The sequence below is a fragment of the Ruditapes philippinarum genome, unplaced genomic scaffold, assembly GCF_026571515.1.
Source record: "Ruditapes philippinarum isolate M1 unplaced genomic scaffold, ASM2657151v2 ctg69_1_1_1_1, whole genome shotgun sequence".
Lineage (NCBI taxonomy): Eukaryota > Metazoa > Mollusca > Bivalvia > Venerida > Veneridae > Ruditapes > Ruditapes philippinarum.
In genome coordinates, this window is record NW_026862474.1 from 856,426 (window position 1) to 880,173 (window position 23,748).

At 32.6% G+C, this 23,748-nt stretch overlaps 3 protein-coding genes across 3 annotated transcripts; 2 read left to right on the forward strand and 1 right to left on the reverse strand.

The window, feature by feature from the left end:
• Positions 1 to 764: 764 nt before the first annotated feature.
• On the reverse strand, positions 765 to 5,394 carry LOC132719246 (uncharacterized). The gene is made up of 4 exons (XM_060703005.1): positions 5,351 to 5,394; positions 4,698 to 4,725; positions 2,813 to 4,522; positions 765 to 2,368 (listed from the first exon to the last, which is right to left on the reverse strand). Exons 3-4 carry the CDS (start codon positions 4,506 to 4,508, stop codon positions 2,175 to 2,177), a joined length of 1,890 nt encoding a protein of 629 aa, XP_060558988.1. The 5' UTR covers positions 4,509 to 4,522; positions 4,698 to 4,725; positions 5,351 to 5,394; the 3' UTR covers positions 765 to 2,174.
• Positions 5,395 to 11,004: 5,610 nt separating this feature from the next.
• Positions 11,005 to 11,316, forward strand: LOC132719200 (complement C1q-like protein 2). Its single transcript, XM_060702953.1, has one exon. The coding sequence runs from the start codon at positions 11,005 to 11,007 to the stop codon at positions 11,314 to 11,316; it is 312 nt and encodes a 103-aa protein (XP_060558936.1).
• Positions 11,317 to 17,188: 5,872 nt separating this feature from the next.
• Positions 17,189 to 23,363, forward strand: LOC132719202 (uncharacterized). The gene is made up of 4 exons (XM_060702954.1): positions 17,189 to 17,313; positions 17,670 to 17,888; positions 18,580 to 18,777; positions 23,268 to 23,363. Exons 1-4 carry the CDS (start codon positions 17,224 to 17,226, stop codon positions 23,361 to 23,363), a joined length of 603 nt encoding a protein of 200 aa, XP_060558937.1. The 5' UTR covers positions 17,189 to 17,223.
• The last annotated feature ends 385 nt before the right edge of the window (positions 23,364 to 23,748 follow it).

Here is a 23,748-nt window from a genome sequence, read left to right on the forward strand (position 1 = left end):
GTCAAAAAATGCTAAAAATATGTTGTCAGACTCAGGTTTTTCATATCTATATAATATTTCTGATAATATTTCACTTGAGCATGTTAATACTATTATAGAAGGAATATATGATCAGCAGCTACAGCAACGCTGAACTTAATACTTTCTCAAAGTTAGAAAGTTATAATTTGTTTAAAATTGAATTGACCCAAGAAAAATATTTAAGTTGTATTAATAATGTAAAACATCGTAAAATGCTATCAAGGTTTAGGTGCTCTTCGCACAAATTAGCTATTGAAGAGGGTAGACATAGAAATATTGAAAGAAACCAACGCCTCTGTACAAAATGCAATATGAAACAAATTGAAACTGAATATCACTTCTTATTAGTATGTCCATATTATAGCGACTTAAGGAAAACATGTTTACCTAGATATTATTGCTCATGGCCTAATTTAAATAACTTCATATCAATAATGAAATGTACGAACAAAAATGTAATTGTTAACTTAGCAAAATTTGTTTATTCTGCAATGCAACTGTGAAATGAATCTACTTAATACATTTGTTTGAAATAATGTACGCTGATAAATAACTATGTATATGTATAATTTATCATGTATGTATCTTACTTTTCTGTACTTTGTACCGCCAAAATGTTACTTGGCGATGAACATGTATATGTTTTTGCCAATAAATTATTTGACTTGACTTGACTTGTTAAACATAAAGGTCAAAACAAGTTAGTGTTTGGAATTATTTTTGCCCAATAGCATTTATGGTAAATCGGCAAACTGTTAACCGGTCTAGTAAATCGACTATTTATGAAAATAATTTAAAACACTTATTTAGCTGGTTAAAATGTATTAGTACTATACTAAAATTGTTATGAATTAAAGATTTTGAACAGACACTTATTTAAAACATCTTAGCGTTTCATATTATACAAGTAAACACAAATTCATTAAAAAGTAAACCACTTTTCTCAATATTTTGTTCCTATTGGCTAATGCTTATAGTTTTCTAAATTCGTTTTCGTCACATTTAAAAATAGAATTTCGGATGACAAATGATACTTTAATTGCTAATTGTAAACAATCTTTAACCGCAAAGGTTACTGTCACTTCTTTATTGATGATTTGTGGTACAGACCAAATTATGTTGGTTTCTTGCATTCTACCAAACGATAAGTTTCATGAACCTGTTTCGTCCGTTCACAATCTGATTGGTGTTTATTTGTAGCTTTGTTAAAATAAACTGATAAACATGTGTGGTCGGTCGGTGTTTAACCGCATGCTCATACTTTCTCTTTCGTATTTTTGGACATGTTAATGTAAAAAGGCAAAACATTTGTTCCTTGTTCAATGTTTATTTGCTTTGAGTAATGATCAGTGATAAAATAAATAAAATAAACATGAAATGAAATTTAAAATTGAAACATAGCCAGGCATGACGACAAGTTGACAAAATAAAATAAGTTGTTAAAAATAACAAGCAAACAAAAAGATCGTTAATTTCATTCCTCCAGTGATGACCCCCATCCCCCCGTCGGAAACTACACGTATATGCGAAATCCATGTTTTTTTTAATTCTTTAGAAATGTCAAATATTGTTTCAAAATGAATTAAAAGCACATTACTTGTTTAAATACTAAAGAAAGTAGCTCTGAATGTGCAGCAATGTATCGTAAAGGTAGCGTAATGTAAACGAATTAGTATACAAAAATACTACTTCACTGTAAATATACCAATTACTGAATGGAAAATGAGTATATTTTTGTAAACTATAACAAAATACCAAAAAGAAAAAATATTTTGAAAAGTAAAATTGATAGCATTTCTAAGGCATAATGGGCCTTTAATATAATTTTTTCTTATGAAATATTATGAGACATTTGTTGTTTAATCTAATAAATGTTGTAAAATGTTGTGTAAAAAATAAAATTACTACTTCATTCCAAGTTTAAATATTATGTCGTGTAGCAATAAATATAAATGAAGATAATTATGTTAATATGATGAATGAATATTTTTTGCATTTAAAAGTGGTATTAAGCAAAAAGAAAATAAACGTATGCATTAAAATCCTGTCGAATTCTTCCTCATGTTTAAAAACAATAATCATGGTGACTTATTTAACAACCAGTCCCTTTAGCAACAAGGCATGTCCTTTTTTGCAAATAATACAGCATTTAGTTAACCGCTTTCGCTGTTTTTCCTACTTTTTGGTAAGGGTTTTTCTTCGCTGAATGTTTCCACCAGGATCTGCTCAATGTCTCGGTTCTGGATGGCTTTCAGGATCTTTCCAAGTGACTTGTCTATCCCGTTCTGTCCACAGTAAAATGGAATCTGAAGATCTTTTCGTATGAAGTTGTACATTCTTTTCGTACCTGGAAAATGAAGTAATATGTTGATTAATTTGTAAATGTATGCAAGATTATATATTAATAAACGATTATATATTAATAAACATATTTTAAGATGCGTCTGAATTACAATTAAATTAATTTGAATACTTAAAAGTTTGTCATTTTTTATATATAATTCTCTATAAATGTGCTTGATGAAGCTTTTTTTGTTCGAGGGTTTGATTTTTATCTCTAAATATTTGCCATGATCATCTTTGATGTTATTTTCTAATCATGGTTAACATACTAAAAGAATATTAGATGTATAGGTAATATATGCTATATGTGGTAGTCATAAAATGTAGGAAAACAGTTTCGCAAGTGCTTAATTATGGTACTATATATTTGGAAACAATACTGTTATGTCATGACAAAAGATAACATTTTGCATGTATGTCCGAAGTTTATTTAAGATAAAATTATTACCTTTTCCCATCAATTCGGACACATCAATTGATCCAGAGCAAGCCTGCTTGTACAACGTAGCTAATCTGCCTTGAACATATTCTGCAATGATCACCTGTTCCTCTTCGGTCCTTCCTTTCTGAAGCTCGGCAGATTTTTCCTCGGAAAAGAACAAAAGATTGTACCATTCTATCTCCTTTAAAGCATCAGACATTTCAGGAACTTTTTGTACCAACTCGTCAATTTCTTTCAGTGCCAGGTTTCGGATATGACGTAAGTCGACCGCTTGCACATTGAGAAGTAAGATATTTGCTATCATCATTTGAAGAATCTCAACAGCTTCAGTGGTGAACCTTGCGCTTACAAGCGCCATGGAGTTTATTGACTGGTTATGACATTCTGCACTAAGGACGTGGTTACTCATTGGGTTTACAAAATGATCCAGTTCTGACATATAGGAGGCCATGGCTATATCGCAACCTTTAAATCCAAAGTCCGTGTTGATATCGCACCCGCTCAAGTTCGGAGGAAGACCAAAGTTCATTTTCGAATTAACAACTTCCGTGAACTGTGCAAAAAGTATTTTTCCACACAAGCCAAGTGCTTGCCGTGTTTGATCCATTGCAATTGACAATGTTTCTCCCTGGAAATTTGCGCAGTGAGCCACCGTATCTGTACGATGATCTATAAGAGGGTTATCTGTTGCAGCGTTCAATTCTATTGTTAGTCGTCTGCAAGTTTCTTGCAATGTTTCTGCTACAGAACCAAGCCATTGTGGGGAACTTCTTAAGCTGTAACGATCTTGCTTTAAAACACCATATTTGTCCGGCAGGTGCATGTCCAGCGTTGTAATGACCATTTTACTTCCATCAAGAACAGTCAGCATGTTTCGTGCAATCTCTTGTTGTCCAACATGCGGCAGACAATTGTGTATTACAGGATTGAAGCTCTCTGTTCGTCCGTGCAATGCTTCATGGGAAAGTCCTGTACTGATCTGTGTGAGAAGTAATAGTAAGTTTGCATCATATACGGCTGGTACAGCAAAACCAGCTGTAAATGTAGTAGCATTAACGATACCGAGTCCTTCTTTTGGTCCAAGTTCTACAGGTGTTATGCCAGATTGCTTTAAAGCCTCGGGACAAGACATCACAGTTCCATGTTTTGTAACTGACAAATCTTCTCTACCTATCATAGCAGCAGCTATGTAACCAAGTGGCATTAAATCCCCACTAGCACTGACTGATCCTCGGAGTGGAACTTGTGGTGTGATGTCGTTGTTAACCAATTCGATCAGTGTTGACGGAACTATCGGTCTTACACCAGAATATGCTTTAATCAAACAGTTTGCTCTTGTTACCATAGCTGCTTTAACGAGTTCGGCTGGAAAAACTCGTCCCATTCCAACATTGATATGGCGAATAAGTGCCTTTTGGACATTTTTCAGTTGCCATGATCGGACCTCGGCACTTCCTCCAAACCCTGTATTTATTCCATACACGACTAAACCATTATCCAATTTTTCTTTCAGGTATGCTTGATTGGCAGCAACATCTTTCATAGCCTCCTCAGATAACTCGACTGTTAGTCCCGGATCTGACATGACAGCAAGAACCTCTGCAATACTCAGTGTTTTACCATCGAGCTTGATGCTTCCGGAAATTCGTTTCCGTTCAGTTATCAATGATAAGGTGGTTTGTACGTGGCTGTTGCTCATCATGATATAATATTTATCTGCAATAAAACAACAAAACCATTAGATAGAGATCACACTCCAAACTTCAAAATAAAAGAAAATATAAATATCTTTGATTTACGTCGCCAGAATGTATTATTGATTAAAGCACATTGACTCTTAAATCACTTCTGAAATTTATGCAAAATTAGGAAAATATAACATTGTACGTACCATTAATATGCGGAATTTCCAATTTCGTCTGAAAATGCGGACATATTTCTTAAATATACGTTTTTGAAAAATAAAGGTAGACAAAATAATATCTCTACAAGAATCATAACAAGTTTACTATTATTATTTTGTTTTGAAAGCTCGCAGTCAGCTTCATTAAACACTCTGGGATTTTAGCAAAACAAATAGATTTCACAACGTATTTCAACGACAGATATTCCACATATTGTGATCACATACAAATGTTATAGCAATTGTCTATACAAATTCTTTAGTAAGCTAATTCACAAACAAATGTTAAAGCAATCTTACATGTATAAATATCATAAAACTCTATATACAAATTTTTCAAAGTGCATACAAACAATATGAAAAAAGACAACAAGTTATTTACGTAGATTATTTTGGTGTTTGGTAACTAAAATTTTAGAAGCTAAAACTTTTACATGCATGTGTCGAGTTGTCAACTATTACTATCTTTTAAATAATGATATTAAACTGCACTTATCAAATTTTTAGTAGTAATATATATATGTTTTAAAAAGTATGATATGGAAAAAAAACATGTTGTGATGTAGAAAAATCACATGTCATTTAAAATAATTATAGCAACAACACATAACGTTTTGTTAAAGAGTTATTTTAAACTTTACCTTATTTGGTGTAGTTTCGTAAATTTGTCGTAATCTGTAGTGTATGCTTCGCAAAGAACGCTTCGGCTTATGAAATTAAGATTCTCTTCTCGGCTTTTTATACGTTTGAGTCGGACCTATATCCGCATTGTAAAAAGGCCTGTGTCCTGTTAGTGCCTGGTACATTCAAATATGTTTTCATTTGTTCCCTTGAGGAAATCTTTTTCCAAGAACGATGAACAAGCCCCAGTTTCATTTTATTAGATTTAAAGTCAAACCTTTAGATCTTTTATGTACCTCCGGGTTTGCATACAATTTGTATTACAATATAATTAGTGGGACATCTTCAAAAGTGTCAAACAGTTGTCATACGTAATTTATCAGCCAGTGGACATTTAAATAAATGTATGCATGGTGTACTTTGAATCCGGATTTTAAACAATAATAAGTGTTTGTTTGTTGATAAATTGCGATTTCTTTGCGTATTTAATGGATATTATTCAGAAAACAGATTTTTTTTTCAGGAAAGTTATGGAAGAAAAGGAAATCACTAACATTGATTACAATCATCATGTCAATGATATTTCATGCATGAGTGCACGATCATCTGAATAAATCAAGTGGTTATCCTAATACTATAATATGTTTTACAAATAATGTACACATTTCAGAGGATCTTTGTATATTCCAAGTGTTTATTTTGTCTCATTGAATTTTCAGCAGGCGTTCTTTTAACTTCCATCGTTTTGTACAGATTGTTGGATGTGAATTTGAAAATGCATGTTTCGAAATTTAAACAATCTAAGTGTGTCATAGGAATTTTTTTTATATATAAATGGATAACAAAATGTATAGCTATGTATAATCGTGGACACATTAATGTTTGAGTATTTAGTTCTCGAAGAATCTCTGTTTCTGGAACTAACAACAGGCGACAGCTTAGCATGATAGCATGATAACCTTTGTAACTTCTTCACAGTTGTTGATTATATGAATTCCTAGTTCTCTGGTAAAATTGATTTCAGTACTCAATTACCTTTAAAACACAAAAAAATACATTTCTATTTGTTTATTTTCGTTTTACTGCTCTAGTTGGACCCTAGTTTACATAATACACCGTCTTAGTAACTTAAACATGTATTTAACTTTAATTTTATGGTTTACATTAAGTGAGTATTCATCTTTTATCATAGGGAGTTTTTATCAATTGTCAAAAGTCTGACTTGTTTTTGTTTTTTTAAATGGTGTATCCGACCATGAATATATAATGTTGTATATACACGGTCTTAAGCGTTTTGTTTATAGGTTAGAACTCGCTTAGAGTAGACAATTTCTGTATTGCATTGAATGAGTTTAATATTACGAAATTTACATTTTGTATAATTATCCTATGTAATGATTCATTTTTATGTTTATATCTTGAAGTGACATGGTTTATTAAATATTAACCTTTAATAGAACTATTTAAACAAATAACTGCACTAAAACCCTACAGTGTCTTTAATATTTAATAGGACATCGTTGTGCGCTTAAGTAAATTGCTATTCATTGTGTTGTTTCGTTGAAGGTTATCCAACCTTCGCATGGTAGTGGATAAATGTGTATGGTGTGTAGAGATGAACCGTGCTCTTAATTCTCTGAATTTTTCTCTCTTTGGGTCACTTTCTACAGCAGATAACTCAAAACTGGTGACAAACATCACCTTATTTGATTTCATATTCATATTTATTTCTTTATTCCCTGTCATGGTAACAATTTTGCTAAAATTCTATTAGGCATATTTAAAGCTAAAACTGCATATGCTAAATGAAAGGAGTTTGCTTTCAATTATGCCAACCCCATTTTATAGAAAAATGCAGTATGTTTTTTTTTTAATGAAATACATTATGTATATTAATGTGCCCGTTGAATAAAATTGTTTTAAACTTTGCAAAATAACCGGAAAATATAACAAAAAACATGATTTGAAGTAAAATAAGGTATCGAAATGCATGAGTGTTTTCTGCTCTTAAAAATGACCACAAAGAGCATAGGACTCACTTTTAGCTGCAACTTATTAAACAATATATAAATAGTGACCCTTATTTTACCATAAACTTTAATTTATTAATTTTCATTTTCAATCATGTATAGTTTAAGAAAATTCAACTAAAGATTTAAGTGATATATAACATGTCATAAAATTGCGCCAAGACATCCTGACAGTCAACATTGCATAGTCTCAGACCCGTTTTTGTTTTGATTGTCTCAGCATTTTTTAAGTTCACATTTAACATTCATTACAGGTTGAATTTAACCCTCATATTTGATGCAAGCATCATTTCCTCCTGCTGCATGTGAATAAATTTCGTTTTATTTTATATTTTAGTCAAGCAAGGTTGACATTAATTGAAAAATTGATTTCAACAAATTGGTTGATAGAGATTCAATCTGACTAAAGTTGAGATCTACTTATATCTTCCGTATAGATCTGATGACCAACGTATTTTTTCGCTTTCTTTATAATTTGGATTTTAGGAGAAAACTATTTTTAGCCATGCAATCAAACCGGTCTTTACAGATAGGCATTAGATAAAGTATCAAAATATCGTTATGCGTGGAAGTTAAACAAATTGTTGATTTTTGTTAGAAAATTTTTTCTTGAAATGATAGTCAATTTTAATGGGCAAGATTGTTTTGCCAGTTTACCTGTCGGCTATATGGACAACTCCATTTTTGTTCTCGAAATCGTGAATACTCAGTATTGGTTTTCCAAGAGATTAAATAAGAAACCGCATCATGCGCATCGCCATCAAAATAATGAAAGCTCGCAATTAATTGGTTGTTTGATAGACCACGAAAAGGTGACTACCTATAGGTGGATGTCAAATCCTAATGCGTAGCGTTATTTAGGAGCTGACTTTAATCAGGCTGAGAGAGATTGCAAGTGCTACGAGAAATATGTTTCTAAATAAGTAATATTTATAAGAGATAAAATAAGAAACCGCATCGCTATCAAAATTAATGAAAGCTCGCAAATAATTGGTTATTTGATAGACCACGAAAAGGTGATGTTAAATCCTAATGCGTAGCGTTATTTAGGATCTTAGTAAAGATTGCAAGTGCTACGAAAAATATGTTAGAAAAAAGTTTGATATAGCTAAGATATTTGAACAACAACAACAACAACAACAAACAAAACAAAACAAACAAACGAGTTTAAGGGTGTGATATATATTGGAAATGTAGTTAAGTGTACATTAAGGTAGAAATTTCTTTAATGTTTAAGTATAATACTTATCTATTTGGATGCTAAAACTCTTTAATATTTTAAATATTCCTGCAGCCCTTGAACATCGTGCATCAGAAGTATATACTATTAATAGATAGAAACACACTTACATATCGTAGTGCAAAAGGAGACATTGAGTAACATTAAAATTTTTTTGAACATAGGATATGTCAAATATCTAACATAGCACAGCCCATTTCTGCAATAGTGTATCATAGACTAAACTACGAAAGACCGGTGGGGACATTTCAACTTCACGAATTCACGATTTCAGCATTGTAAATTCACGATTTCATCTTCACGAATTCATAATTTCAGCTTTTCAAATTCACAAATTCACGATTTCAACGAAATCGTTAATTCACGAGGCTGAAATCGGGAATTCATGAAGTTGAAATCACCACACCGGTCTTGCGTACTAAACAAACTACTGTACTAAATATGTAACAACATGTATATAGAAACTAATAGATAAGAAGATACTTGGACAAAACAAGTTTGAAATATCACTCATTTTCACTCGTCAATTCATTGTCATCGGCAACAAAGCAAAAATGAAAATTTGTTTTTATTTTGTTTTTCTATATTTTGTTTTTTCGATGAGAACCATTCTATGTGATTCTCGTGATGATTTGATTGAGAGACTGCTACAAGAAACCACAGAACTTCGTAAAGAAAATATCAAGGTTTGGGAGAAAATTAAAGAGTTAGAGGAGAGAAAAGATACGGCTCAACATATGCCTAAAAGATGTGAATGTATAACTATTTATTTTTCTACACAATATATATAAATACACTACTTAGAATGTAATCGGTAAGTTGTTGGCTTTTAATGAAAACAACAATAAAGTACATTCGTACTTTGTCATTTCAAAATATTTTTATGCCCCCAAAGTACGGCGTATAGTAATCGCACTCTCCGTCCGTTCTTCTGTCAGTCCATTCGTCCCGTCAGGTAATCTTGTCCACGCTTCATCTCCAAAACCGCTGGGGGATTTCAGTGAAACTTCATAGGATTGTTTGTCACTAAGCCTAGTTGTGCATACTCTCTTGCTATTCTGCTTGAATTTTCTTTGGCATAGTTATGGCTCCTTAATGATCTATTTTTGAGCAAAATAAGCTTGTCCACACTACATCTCCAAAACCGCTGGGGGGGGGTGTTGTGAAACTGCACAGGATTGTTTGTCATCAAGCCTAGTTGTGCATAGTTTCTTGATTTTCTGCTTGCATATTTTTGGCACAGTTATGGCCCCTTAATGGTCTAAATAACCTTGAAATTTCATAGGATTGTTTGTCACCATGCCTAGTTGTGCATAGTGTTCTGACTTTGCCCTTAATCATTTTTGGCACAGTTATGGTCTCTTAATGGTCATTTTCCAGTAATAACCTTGTCCGCTTAAATGGTCAGTTTACAAGTAAAATAAGCTCGTCCACGTTTCAGCTCAAAAAGCTGGGGAATTGGGGAAATTTCAGTGAAAGTTCACAGTATTTTGTTTGTCTCCATGTTGTAAATAATATCTTTATTTTCTAATTGATATACATGTACTTTTTTTTTTTTGGGGGGGGGGGGGCGGGGGGCACAGTTATGAACCCTATATGGTCAATTTTCGGGCGGAGTAAGCTTGTATGCGCTTCATCTCCAAAGCTGCTGGGGGCCGGGAGATTTCAGTGAAACTTCACATGATTGTTGTCACCGAGTCTAGTTGTGCATAGTATCTTGATTTTTCATTAAATTAACTATGTCCATCTTTTATCTCCAAAACCACTTGAGAAATTTCAATGAAAATTTATAAAATTGTTCGGATGGTGTCATGATTTCCCATGTCTAGTTGTGCATTGTGCCATGATTTTGTGCATGATTTCTTTTCGCACAGTTATGTGCTCTTGATGATGATTTTTTAGTATAATTTGTTTGGACTATTTCTCCTACACTTCAAATGGAATGTCAATGAAATTTTAGAAGTGATATTTATCAACGCTTTTGAAATGTTTGACACGGAAAGTGCCAAAGTTGGTCGGACGAGCTTTTGGCGAATTGAATCTCTTAAATTAAGGGTTCACAAGAAAATCTAATTCAATGTACGATTATGAGACGGTTGCTGATAAACAAGACAATTTGCGAATAACATATACATGTTCAGCTAAGACATTACATTTACAAATATTTATTTTTTAAAACATTCGTATAATTTTATTGACTGCGAATATATCTGTATTGAAACGTGACATAAAGAAAACTGCAATGCTTCTAAATCAAATGTAACTTTATCAATTTCTTTTTTATTCAGTGCTGGATTCGCTGATACAACAGCCACAACAAATTTAAAGCAAAGCCGCCTTTTCCGCCAGTCTTACGAATCACATGCTCAATGTTGGAAACTATCAAACCATTATTTTCGACCACATGTTTACCAATGACGGGAATGTGTATTCACCGTATACCGGGGTTTTCATCGCACCAACCAACGGGACTTACTTCTTCACATCGACGGTTATAAGTCATTATGGACAATACCTTGAGACGGAGATTTGCCTGAACGGAAACAGCCTCGTTTATATGTATTCTCAGGATACTAAACAGGAACAAGGAACCAACAGCGTTGTTCTAGCATTGAAAGGAGGCGACCGAGTATGGGTCAGACATCAAGGGACAGAAGGAAGTAAAGTGTATGGTGGTCACTGGAGTAGTTTTTCTGGCTTTCAGATAACCGGCTGATATTGCTTATTGCTTTAGAACAGGACTAGTAATAAAGATGAAAGTTCAATGAATATTTAATATTCATTTTTGTATTACTTTTAAAACGTCTTTCTAACACCTTATGTTAGACCGTAACAATTGGCTTAAAAGTACTTAAGAGTAAAGGCAATGGTCTTTTGCTTTGTTCAGTGTTGCTAAGGTCTCTATTAACAGGTAGTAATGTAAGAGATATTGCGCAAAAACAGTTCAAGGTAGTGGACTCGAAAGTTGTTCTTCGTTCTTCGTTATCGGGCTAGAATTAGGGCAGCCAAAACTATTATCAAATGCAGAACACGACGAAGATTAATTATGTCGTACTTTTAACTATTTTTGTTCTGGTTTTCTTTATCACCGGATCATGTAGATTGAATGTACTTATAGGTATATGATAAAAAGATGATATTTAAGTTATTTATCAAATAAATACAGGATTTATTTTCATCAAGTGGTATGAAAATAGATATTTCATGAGTGGCGGTAGCCATGAGTGAAATACGATAATTTTCTCACCACAAAATGAAAATAAATCCTGTATTTACAGAAAAAACTTGAATTTTCCGTTTATTATATACATTTCTTTTTTTGACATTACAATATGCAAGACTTCCTCTTAAATTTTGGGTATTTGCTAAATTTAGAACAAAGTAGTCTGGCAAGACACCAGTGAAAGTACAGAAAATATCTTTCACTGCAGTGAAAAATATTTCTGTTTTACATAGAAAATACGAAAATGAAAATGCGCATTTTATTTTCATTATTTTTCAACCATATTTTTCAACATTTCATTGATAGGTTCACGAGTATAATAAATACAACGTACCATTATTTTTATGTCTGAGAGAAGATGTGTTTAATTATACTCGTATAATGAGAGAAACAGAACAATAATAGTAACAAGTATAGAATTATTTTACAATACTACTTTGTTACTTTTCACTTTGAAGAGTACTTAAACCAATGGCTTAAAGTCTATGTAGGACTATCTTGTTAATATAGTATACTATCAATAAAATACTTTCTACTATCTGCGAAATAGCAAAGGTCTACCTGGGGGTTATATTCCAGGTAATGAACCGTTTTCAATAATATTAACATAAAGATAGATTAAGTGGGATAAACCCATATTAATTAAATTTATTAATACTGATAGACAAACCGCAGAGACAATTGTTTTTGCCATTGGATCACGTGACACTTAACATAAAAGTAGAATAACCCCATGAATCCGTGACCTTTTTATTAGTTTCGAGCAAGGACAACTGAAAATATTGAAACCTTTAATATCTACAAACGTCGTCAATTTCTAATATTACATGTTTGAATCAATATTATTGTATTGTATTCTGATAGTCGTCCACGTAGTCAGTATCTTTAAACTAATATATAAAGCTCTGCACATTGTATATTGCACAGAAACATTTTCGTGTTGAGCCATTAAGTGACCACGTTTTAATCTCATTAAATTTGAAATCTGATTGAAATTAGGACCTTCATGACGCTATGCCAATAAGAAGAACTGGGTTACTTTAAATCCTACGTCTAAAATATTTCTTATGACCAAAACTTTGACAATTTCTGTTTCAAAGAAAAAGTCCTAACTTATGCCTCCTATGATATGACTCTTTTAATTTCTGAATACCTATGTTGCATTTACACATTGTGCGAATAAAAGGGTCTGTCATTGTATCTCTTAAGTTTTCTCAAGAGACTGGTTTTATTTATAGTCTACAAACAGTATTTGACTGACGATAATATGTTTATTGAAACGATCTTAAGTTAATCCTATGTAGGACTATCTTGTTAATCTAGTATACTATCAATAACATACTTTCTACTATCTGCGAAATAGCAAAGGTCTACCTGGGGGTTATATTCCACGTAATGAAGCATTTTCAATAATATCACCATAAAGATAGATTAATTGGCATAAACCCATAATAATTTAATCTTTATAAATATTGATAGACAAACCGCAGAGACAATTGTTTTTGACATTGGATCACGTGACACTTAACATAAAAGTAGAATAACCCCATGAACCCGTGACCTTTTTATCAGTTTCGAGCAAGGACAACTGAAAATATTGAAACCTTTAATATCTACAAACGTCACTTGCTAATATTACATGTTTGAATCAATATTATTGTATTGTATTCTGATAGTCGTCCACGTAGTCAGTATCTGTAAACTAATATATAAAGCTCTGCACATTGTATATTGCACAGAAACATTTTCGTGTTAAGCCATTAAGTGACCACTTTTTAATCTCATTAAATTTGAAATCTGATTGAAATTAGGACCTTCATGACGCTATGCAAATATATAAGAAGAACTGGGTTACTTTAAATCCTACGTCTATAATATTTCTTATGCCCAAAACTTTGACAATTTCTGTTTCAGAGAAAAAGTCCTAACTTATGCCTCCTATGATATGACTCTTTTAATTTCTGAAAAGTTATGTTGATGAGCATTTACACATTGTGCGAATGAAAGGGTCTGCCATTGTATCTCTTAAGTTTTCTTTATTTATAGTCTAATGTATTTGACTGACGATAAAATGTTTATTGAAACGACCTTAAGTTAATCCTAAAGTTAATTTTATGTTCTATGACTTAGGATACTATGAAACGCAGCCCTGAACTTTAGTTACATCGACCAGATATGTTGCTTGACACCCAAAATTGTTTATTGCGCCTAAAGGGCGTTTCAAAGGTCGCGCTGCTACCCTTTAGAACAAATTTACAGATTTTTTTTAACTCGTGGCACCTTTTAAAGTTTCGGAACCAGACTAAAAATATCAGGCACTTTGCCTGTATAGCTTTTGAAATCCGGTTACCAACTTACATTGATGTAACACCTCAGGCTTTTGTTCAAAAAGAGATTTGGCATGAAAATTGTTGAATCTAGCGAATTTCCGAATTGATCTATTCAATAATTTCTTCCTTTTTATGTGATAGACCGATGATTTCAGTGTCAAATGCATTTTGTTATCCCGGCAATGTTTTTCTTCCAAATGAAAGCTTTAACATGTGAGAAGTTCGTAAAAAGACAAACTTCTGTGGACTTTCTGGAAGACCAATAAACGAGCTTATCTAACACGTACTCGTTTTATTTGGGATATCTTAGTTTTACAGCATTCCATTGCTTTTTCACATACCACACTCCCTAAATATTTTTCCCTTTCTTTGTTTTTTTTCTGCTCGCATTTCGTTTCAGGATGATTTTTTTACTTACGTGTATTTCAAAGTCGCCGCTTACTTTCATACGCATGCTTATACACTCTCTTATTATGTTGCATTTTAATAGCGTTGTGTCCATCGCCTCTAGTTTGTCGTTATATCTTTAAGCCGATGTAAATTGAACAAAGTTATACGATAATTAGTTAATTTGAAATGTTGAGTATGAATTTAAAACAACCTCGGTCGATAGATTTCCCAAGTTGTAGTGCCAATACAGACCGGTTATTTTCTGAAGGTTATATCTTTTTGTTCTTGTACGAGCATAATTTGGTTGTAAGTAGCCAAAAACATGACACTTTTCACATTGAGTTTCGGTAACTTCAATAACAAATCTTTGTTCGTTTGAAAGGATAGTTACAGCCTGTTTTGATATATATATTAAGTCATCTTGTCTTTGATATACCCATATCCGTATAAGTGGTTATAATTCTCTGTCCAATTTTGATGTCAACATTTATCATGCTCAGTATCATCATTTTAAGGTTAAAGAAAGTTAAGAATATATATAAAGCTAATTAAGTGAAAAAAGATTAACTAACTAATCGCGCTTGATTAGCTACAGAAAGACCCCCTCTACTTCTGCCGTTGGGGATGTCATAGATGTCTGCAGCGACAACGGCAGGGGTATATATAAATGCGTACTTACAAATATGAAAATCATTTTACAGCATATGAAAGGCTCAAAGGTAAGAATTTTCAGTTTCTAATAAACTTTTTTTTCTTTAAACAGATAGAAATGTTTTATTTTTCAAAGATTTATTTTATACGTTTTGCCGTATGTTCAATTGTAAATGTATTAAGCATTACTAGACTTTAAACAGTTAATATAAGCATGTTGCTTTTTATTTGAATGAAAGATCCTTGACCGTAATTAAATTTTTGAAATGTATTATCATATAGATATCTCTTCAAAATAAGTAACCATAATAAATAGTGTAATAGATAAAACAAATAATCAAAGAATTTATTAAGTATCAAGAGTAATTTTGCGCTATGAATTTGAAAGTCGTTTATAATCAAATTAATGCCCGTATACAAATATTTTGATCATTTATTGACTTGAATGTTTTGTCCTTTTTAAACAAATTTAATATATCATTTCAAGATAATGCATAAAGCTTGGATAAAACATTTCTTTCATATATAAAAATATACATGTACATGTTTAGGAACCGAAAAATCAACCATATCGAGTAAGTGATTATAATATCAGATTAATTGGATGATATAAAATGTTTGTTTTTTTTTACAATTTATTTTTCAAAGTTCTATATAAAACACATTGTTTCCTCGAGACAAGTGTTAGCAACCGGTGGGAGGCTGATAATAATCGAAACGCTGTTATATGACATTACGGAATTTTAGCCTCTGACATCACGTGCTTTATAAAAAAAATAATATGCTAGTTTTTTTATAGGGGGTTATAAAAAATTATGAGTTTACGAAATGTGAGTGTCTAACATCACGTGAATTATAATAAAATAATACGCTAGTTATTTTAAAGGAGGTTATATGACATAACGGAATGTTAACCTCTATCATCACGTGGGCTATTACAAAATAATATGCTAGTTTTTTTTTATAAGGGGTTATATGAAATTACGGAATGTTAGCCTCTGACATCACGTCAGATATTAAAAAATAATATGCTAGTTTTTATAGGGGGTTATATGAATTTACGAAAAGTTAGCCTCTTACATCACTTGAGATATAATAAAATAATATGCCAGTTTTATTGGGGGTTATATGAAATCACGAAATGTGAGTGTCTAACATCACGTGCATTATAATAAAATAATATGCATTTTTTATAGGGGATTATATGACATTACGGGATGTTAGCCTCTGACATCACGTGGGCTATACTGAAATAATGTGCATTTTTTATAGGGGATTATATGACATTACGGGATGTTAACCTCTGACATCACGTGCATTATAATGAAATAATATGCATTTTTATAGGGGATTATATGACATTACGGGATGTTAGCCTCTGACATCACGTGGGCTATAATGAAATAATGTGCATTTTTATAGGGGATTATATGACATTAGGGGATGTTAACCTCTGACATCACGTGCATTATAATGAAATAATATGCATTTTTTTATAGGGGATTATATGACATTACGGGATGTTAGCCTCTGACATCACGTGGGCTAAAATGAAATAATATGCATTTTTTTATAGGGGATTATATGACATTATGGGATGTTAACCTCTGACATCACGTGCATGATAATGAAGTAATATGCATTTTTATAGGGGATTATATGACATTACGGGATGTTAGCCTCTGACATCACGTGGGCTATAATGAAATAATATGCATTTTTATAGGGGATTATATGACATTACGGGATGTTAACCTCTGACATCACGTGCATTATAATGAAGTAATATGCATTTTATAGGGGTTTATATGACATAACGGGATGTTAGCCTCTGACAACACGTGGGCTATAATGAAATAATATGCTAGTTCTAATAGCAGCATTTTGTAATGTCTGAGGTATAATAAACTAATGTCAGCGTTTTCTTATATCAGCGGCTCGAAACGATGCTATAAGACATAACGAAATGTTACCCTCTAACATCACGTGAAGTAAAATAAAATAATATGTTAGTTCTAATTGTTTCACTATGTCATTATTTTTTCAGATGAATACGAGATTGGTTGTTTTCTTAGCCTACTGCTTCGTTTTGGTAACTTTGGTAACTTCTTTACCAGCAGTAAGTACTTCTATCTGTTTTTAGACATCTCATATAACGTTTTGTCATTATATAGATACTGTTCTCTTTGGAAAATTATGTCGTCCATTTCCATTTAGACACTACCTTAAATTCTATAAAATGTTATTTGTTACTAAAACTGATTCATAAATTAACATGTTTTTTTTAATCACATAATTTGAATTTTAAAATTAGATCAGAACTTCTGCAACAGTAGTGTTTTGGTATGATTTTCGTGCGTGAAACTTATATCATCTGTAAGTATGTTACCTACGTGTTATGCTTTGTTATGCATCATAGAATATACGAAAATATATGTAATTGCTTTATGGCATGTTGCCTTTTTTTAATTTCAGAATCCGGAGAAAGCAGGTAAATCAAAGAAACAAATAGAAGAACGATTCTCTGATATGTGTGCTGATTTGGAAGATGGTTCTATTGGAAACATCGATCCTAAGTTTGATGATGTGTTCAAGAACCTAACCCAAGCATGTGTGACATTTTTGGAAATAGAGAACGACGTGGCAGTTGTCGAACAGTACAGCCGCAGCTCTGGTGATTCGGATAGTGATTATGTATGTTACAAGTTTTTTTAATTGTTTTACTTTAAGCTTGGGCGTTATATCACTGGACATGCAACTTAAGATTATCGCGCATTATCTTTTCGACCAGTCACGACACTGTCGTAAGATTGCTTATCTAGAAGGCAGATATGCTAGTCTCGTTATATTATTTTTTATGTCCCAGGTTTAGGACATCAACCTATAGGAAAGACTATCTTGCTAATGAAAGTAAAATAAAAAATACAACGACCCCAAAATCCGAAACAAGCAGAACACACTCGCACACGCACGGACGCACGTTCACACACGCATTCAAGAACGACAATAACAAAAACAACAACATGAAAATACATTTCATAATTGTTGAATCTATGCAGCAAAACGAAAAAACACGTGCGTTATCCTTTTAATAAAGCTCAAGCTCTTGTTTTCACGTAGAATAGCTAAACTTGCATGGCAACTATGTTCGCAGTTATCGTTATGAAATTCAATTACTACATTAATATCTTTTTGATCATTATAATAGGTTTAGATTTTCTTCATACTTGGACAAAGTATTAGGATATATACAAAAATTAATGTTTAAGCTGTCAAGCATGCAGTATTTTTTATCAAAAATATCTTAAAATGTATAAAGCATACTAAATCGCCGAGTTAAAGCGATTGTGTTCAATATTGCTCTTAAAAATTCACTTCATTTTAGGGCAAATGGCCAGGCGGAGGATGGAAGGGAGGTAAAAAAGGAGGAAAAAAGGGAGGGAAAAAAGGAGGCAAAAAAGGAGGTAAAAAAGGTGGGAAAAAAGGTTGGGGGAAACGCAAAACTAATTTCAAAGTGAGAAAGTCACCTGCTGTCGTTTTTCTGGATTTTTGTGATGAACTGGACCAAGCTGTTAATGAAGGGGCAAGTATTGCACAATATATTTTTCGGTAAAAATAATTATATAAATTTGCATAAAAACACTTGGCTCAGTATGGGAAAGAAATCAGAGTTCTGCTGTACTTTTGATAAAGTTATGTGCATAGAGTTTCTTCTGGCTCCCCGCTATCATTAATGACACTACTTTTTGTATTAGATATTGCATATATACATTAAAACCGGTACAGGGATACGTACATTACAAATTTCTTTTTTTTCATCAACAGACTCAGTCAATTCGAGTATTCCTATTTATTAATATCGAGCGAATATCCTTTTTATTTGTTTGGGTCGTCAGACCAAACAAATAATGGTAGCGAAATTTCAGAGTCTAATGCTGTTAATTGCAAATGCCGAAAGTAGTCCACTTTTTTTGAAGCGGTTACTTCCCTTTATATGTACACTAACGCCGAAAAATTCAGGGGAGATCACTGCGTAAAGATGGTCAAAGACAGGCACATTAATTTTCAAGCAAAATAATTCCCGAATGGTCGAAGATTTCTTATATTGTTTTATTGTATTTTCTGATCGAAAATAAGTAAATACAAAGCGGAAACAGAAGTTTACGACAAACCTAACAACAAGTAGTTCTCAAAACAGCTTAAAACTAGCGATTTAAAAGAAAGAAATATTTTTATTTTGTTACAAGTATCCAACAAATTACAACGCGTTCAAAGTTTAAAAATAGCGTTGGCTTATAGAATTGTCAATAAATGCACAATCACAAATTACGCGGATGAATATGATTTTATCAATGAAAATACTATTTTTAGCGATGTCGATTACCGAATACTACACAAACCGAGTAGTGGAATATATAGATTCTACATGTCGGACTGTTTGGGCGAGAAGATTTTCGCTAAATTATTTACTTCAATTTTAAACAACAGGTTTATCCTGAACAAAATACCTCGAAATCAATAAGGAGTTACAAACCCGAAATGCAATGGAAGTTCTAAATTTAGAGTGACTTGATGTTATTCAAACAATGTTTGTATAACTTCTCCGTGGTGCAGGGGTAACGCGCTCGCTTAGTGAGTGAGAGGTCTGGAGTTCAAATCCCAGTCGAGGAAACTTTTTTTTTTTATTCCTTTTTAAGTGTCTTTGTTAATGAAGTAGCCATGATATGCAAGGATAAAGTGTGGCTGTCGTAAAAAATGAACATAAATGATTTTTTGATGCAACTCTAGTTATGCAGAATTCCGTATGTATCAAACTCTGGTGCCTTGCAAAATGAATTATAATACATAAAAATAAACTTATACAGGAAAATACATACAGATATACAGTACGATTTAGATTGCAATCAGAAAATAGCATAGAACTTGCAGCCCTTTATTGTTTTCTTCAGACCGTTCACATATAAATTCACCTTGGCTGAAGGGTTTTCGCGCTCGCTTAGGAAGCGAGAGGTCTGGAGTTCAAATCCCAGTAAAGGCAACTCATTTCTTTTTCAAATGGTTTAAGTCAAATAAACATTGGATTGAATATCAGTGTTGCAATTAGTCTTATAGCCAATTTACTACAATTAAAACGATGGAAAGCATTGGTGGCACTATACATATAATCTCACAACCTGTACCTGTTCTTACATTCTGAGACCCAAACAAATTCAGCGCCTTCTGTGCTTTGATTTATATATTTTTTTTTAACAATCCAGCTGGGGTTAGTATCTCGAAGCTATCGTTATATTTGCGTTTACGAACGTGCTGACGATTGACGGAAGGTTGGTGAACGAGAGACTAGCGCGGGTATCTCGAAAGCGATAGTTAAGCAATCGTTCGTTCCTTACTCGTTAGTTATTAACCATTGAATTATGTAAACATTTGAATACCGCGAACAGTGTGTTAAAGCAGGAAGGAATGGTCGTAACAAAACGTAAACCAAGAAAAATTGCAAATGTTGAAAATTCCTGACGTGATTACTATTGAAAGGTCAAAACTTAAAATAGAAACAGCAAGACTAGTATCTGAGGGAAAACGACTGTAGACTGACGATTGTGCAGTAAAGGCTGCAAGTGGAAATCAGGCTGTTAAACACTTTACTAAGTCAAAACAAATATCCTGGCCGAGCTTCTTCTCAATACCCTCCCTCATTTTTTCAGGCTACAGCAATTAACATGTTTCAGGGTGTAAGTATACTCTCAAGATTCAAACTTGAAAAATGTTGCTTTCATGGATGAAATATTAGAATTGCAAATATCTAAATGAATGAAAATAGCGAACATTCAGTCGTCATAATGTCTATTTTGAATACTGGTAGTCGGTTTATTTAAACACATATCAGGACAATAAATTAAGATTCAAGTTAGTCCATAACTCGGCTTAGTATACAATGTAAACGCTTAATCTCACCATAATTAATCTAGAATTCTTTTTTCTTATGTAAGTTAAAAAAAAACGATCGTGATATACCAGTGACAATGCTTATTTCTATGATAATGATACAACGACGACAGCGAGGATGGGTTAAGTTTTAAAGAAATATTAAGATGTTTTTCGTTTCAGTGAAATATAGAATATGTTCACGAAACATGATAAATTTCCATATATTTTCACGAGCTGGAAATCTTAATTTTACTCTTTAAAAAGAACTTCCGATTTCAAAGCTTTATAAGTTCGTTATAAATATTCCTGACAAGTTATATGGCCGTATATAAACGGTTGTTTGCAATATAAACCTCGCCTGACGGCTCGGGTTATATTTACAAACAACCGTTTATATAAGGTCACGCAACCTGTCTAATATTAAAAAATATTATTTTCAGTGGAAATTCACTAAGTTCACTTCAGTGTTGTTATATTTTTCTGGTCCTTCGGGATCATTGATGCCAGCACTATTAAGTGTTGAGAATTGAGTACAGCTCAAGCCGGTGCTAGGGGGCGTGAGGGATGTTGCACGTATTCATTATTCCTCATGTACAGACTCAATCAAACCGAGCCAGCAGTTCTCTTGTAATTTTGTTGTGATTAATGTTTCCGAGGGATCACTTTGTTTCCTGATTTTTATATAATCTTCTGTTAATTTATGGATAAATTTTCATTTTTTCTTTAACAAAGGATTAAGAAAGGATTATGTATTACAAATTTAAATATAGCAAGTAAAAATATAACAGCTGGTGTTGGCAAAAGCAAAATATTTCAATCTGTTACGTTAAACAAACAAAATTTCCATATATTTCATGCCTATCTGTTGTACTGATTTTTGCAGCGTAACGTAATGCATTTTTCGTCATGTCATTAAATCATTAAATCACAGGTAACTTTTCGAAATATAATTCTGTAAAAAGTACCGAATTTTGTTACATTTTTAACATTATGTACATGCAAATATTTATTAATATTGTCTTGTGCAAAATTACAGAATTTATTCATTTCGATGCTTCTGTTATTATATGATTTTTTTTCATCTGCATTTAAATATACATCTTCATGTAAATTAAAAGAGCTCTTACATATGTTTGATATGTGAGAAAAAGAGATAAAATATCATATTTATGTAGGTTCATCATTTTTATCAATAAGGTGATATAATTCTCATTTTTTTGTGTATTTTAAATTCGAAGTATTCTTCCTTTTGTGCCAAAGTGATAGTAACGAGAGCTATACGACACCTTCAACGCAACCGTTAATAATTGGGCATTTTAACGATTATTCGTTAATTACGAGAGTTTCGAGATACCAGTAAAAACCTTAACGAGAGGCTTACGACAGTCGTTATGCTAACGATAGCTTCGAGATACTGACCCCAGGTCGGCAATTTTTACATACGTTTTGATTTTCATTGCCTCCACTTTTATGTCATTGTGAGATATTTTTACTATCAAAATCTATGAAAGTCTGCTATTGCAGTAAAATTCATGAATACTACCAAACAGTTATATTAATACAAGAAACATTTACTATACCACTGTGTTCCGTCTCAGAAATACATATTTATTAAATCTATTCAAAATAACGTTGAATGCGCAGTGAGCAAAATGTAAACAAAGCAGTATTTTGAATTCCATACAAAATACCAATTCACTATAATAACACAAATTGCTAAAAGGGCAAAAGAAGCAAAATTGTTCACTATATGGCAAATGAGTATTTTTTTTCAAACTGTAAAAGATACCAAAAAATAGAAAGTGTTTGATAAATAAAAAATGACAGCATTTCTGAGGCATTTTGTACCTTTCAATAAATATCACGTCATCATGACACAAATACGTGTATATTTAAGACATGTATGAGCCGCGTCACGACAAAACCAACATAGTGCGTTTGCGACCAGCATGGATCAAGACCAGCCTGCGCATCCGCGCAGTCTGATCATGATCCATGCTGTTCGCTGTCAGTTTCTCCACTTGTAAACTGGAAACAGCATGGATCCTGATCAGACTGCGCGGATGCGCAGGAGGCTGGTCTGGATCCATGCTGGTCGCAAACGCACTATGTATATTTAAGACATATATATATATATGTATATTTCAGGCTGTGGTTGTTATGTCCAGTGAGCTGTCATCTATCATGGAATCAGTCGTGGATTTATGTGAAGAAGCCGGAGCTCTAACTGAAGCAAATTCTTAAAATAATGGCACATATGGACGGCTATCCGGTTACTTGGACAAATACTGATTACATATATTACGTGAAATGCTTTAACAACGACAATATTATCATGTCATCAAAAAGTTTTTTTTTTTTGTATGTTACTTTCTATTATATATACGAACTGGTCGTCAATAATAAATGGAAATTATAATATTCTTCATCAATTATGTCTTTGTACTTCTAAAACTGGAAGCACAAAACGTTTAACAACAACTTGAATATTTCTTACATTTTTTGTCCATTTTATATTTCCCAGTTGGTCTTCAGCAAGGAGACTTCCCTCTGCCTGTTTGATTACTATGTTGCCATTAGAAACCAGCTTCAGAACCTCTAGTGATTGGTACCATGTACTTAGTCCTAC

What these genes read in the sequence shown, in the direction of transcription:
- LOC132719246 (XM_060703005.1), bottom strand. Translation starts at nt 4,508, where the DNA reads ATGATGAGCAACAGCCACGTACAAACCACCTTATCATTGATAACTGAA. An exon ending in GTCCGAATTGATGGGAAAAG is followed by an intron (nt 2,369 to 2,812) that starts GTAATAATTTTA and finishes TTCATTTTCCAG; the next exon opens with GTACGAAAAGAATGTACAAC.
- LOC132719200 (XM_060702953.1), top strand. Translation starts at nt 11,005, where the DNA reads ATGTTTACCAATGACGGGAATGTGTATTCACCGTATACCGGGGTTTTC.
- LOC132719202 (XM_060702954.1), top strand. Translation starts at nt 17,224, where the DNA reads ATGTCATTATTTTTTCAGATGAATACGAGATTGGTTGTTTTCTTAGCC. An exon ending in GTGATTCGGATAGTGATTAT is followed by an intron (nt 17,889 to 18,579) that starts GTATGTTACAAG and finishes ACTTCATTTTAG; the next exon opens with GGCAAATGGCCAGGCGGAGG. An exon ending in ACCAAGCTGTTAATGAAGGG is followed by an intron (nt 18,778 to 23,267) that starts GCAAGTATTGCA and finishes TGTATATTTCAG; the next exon opens with GCTGTGGTTGTTATGTCCAG.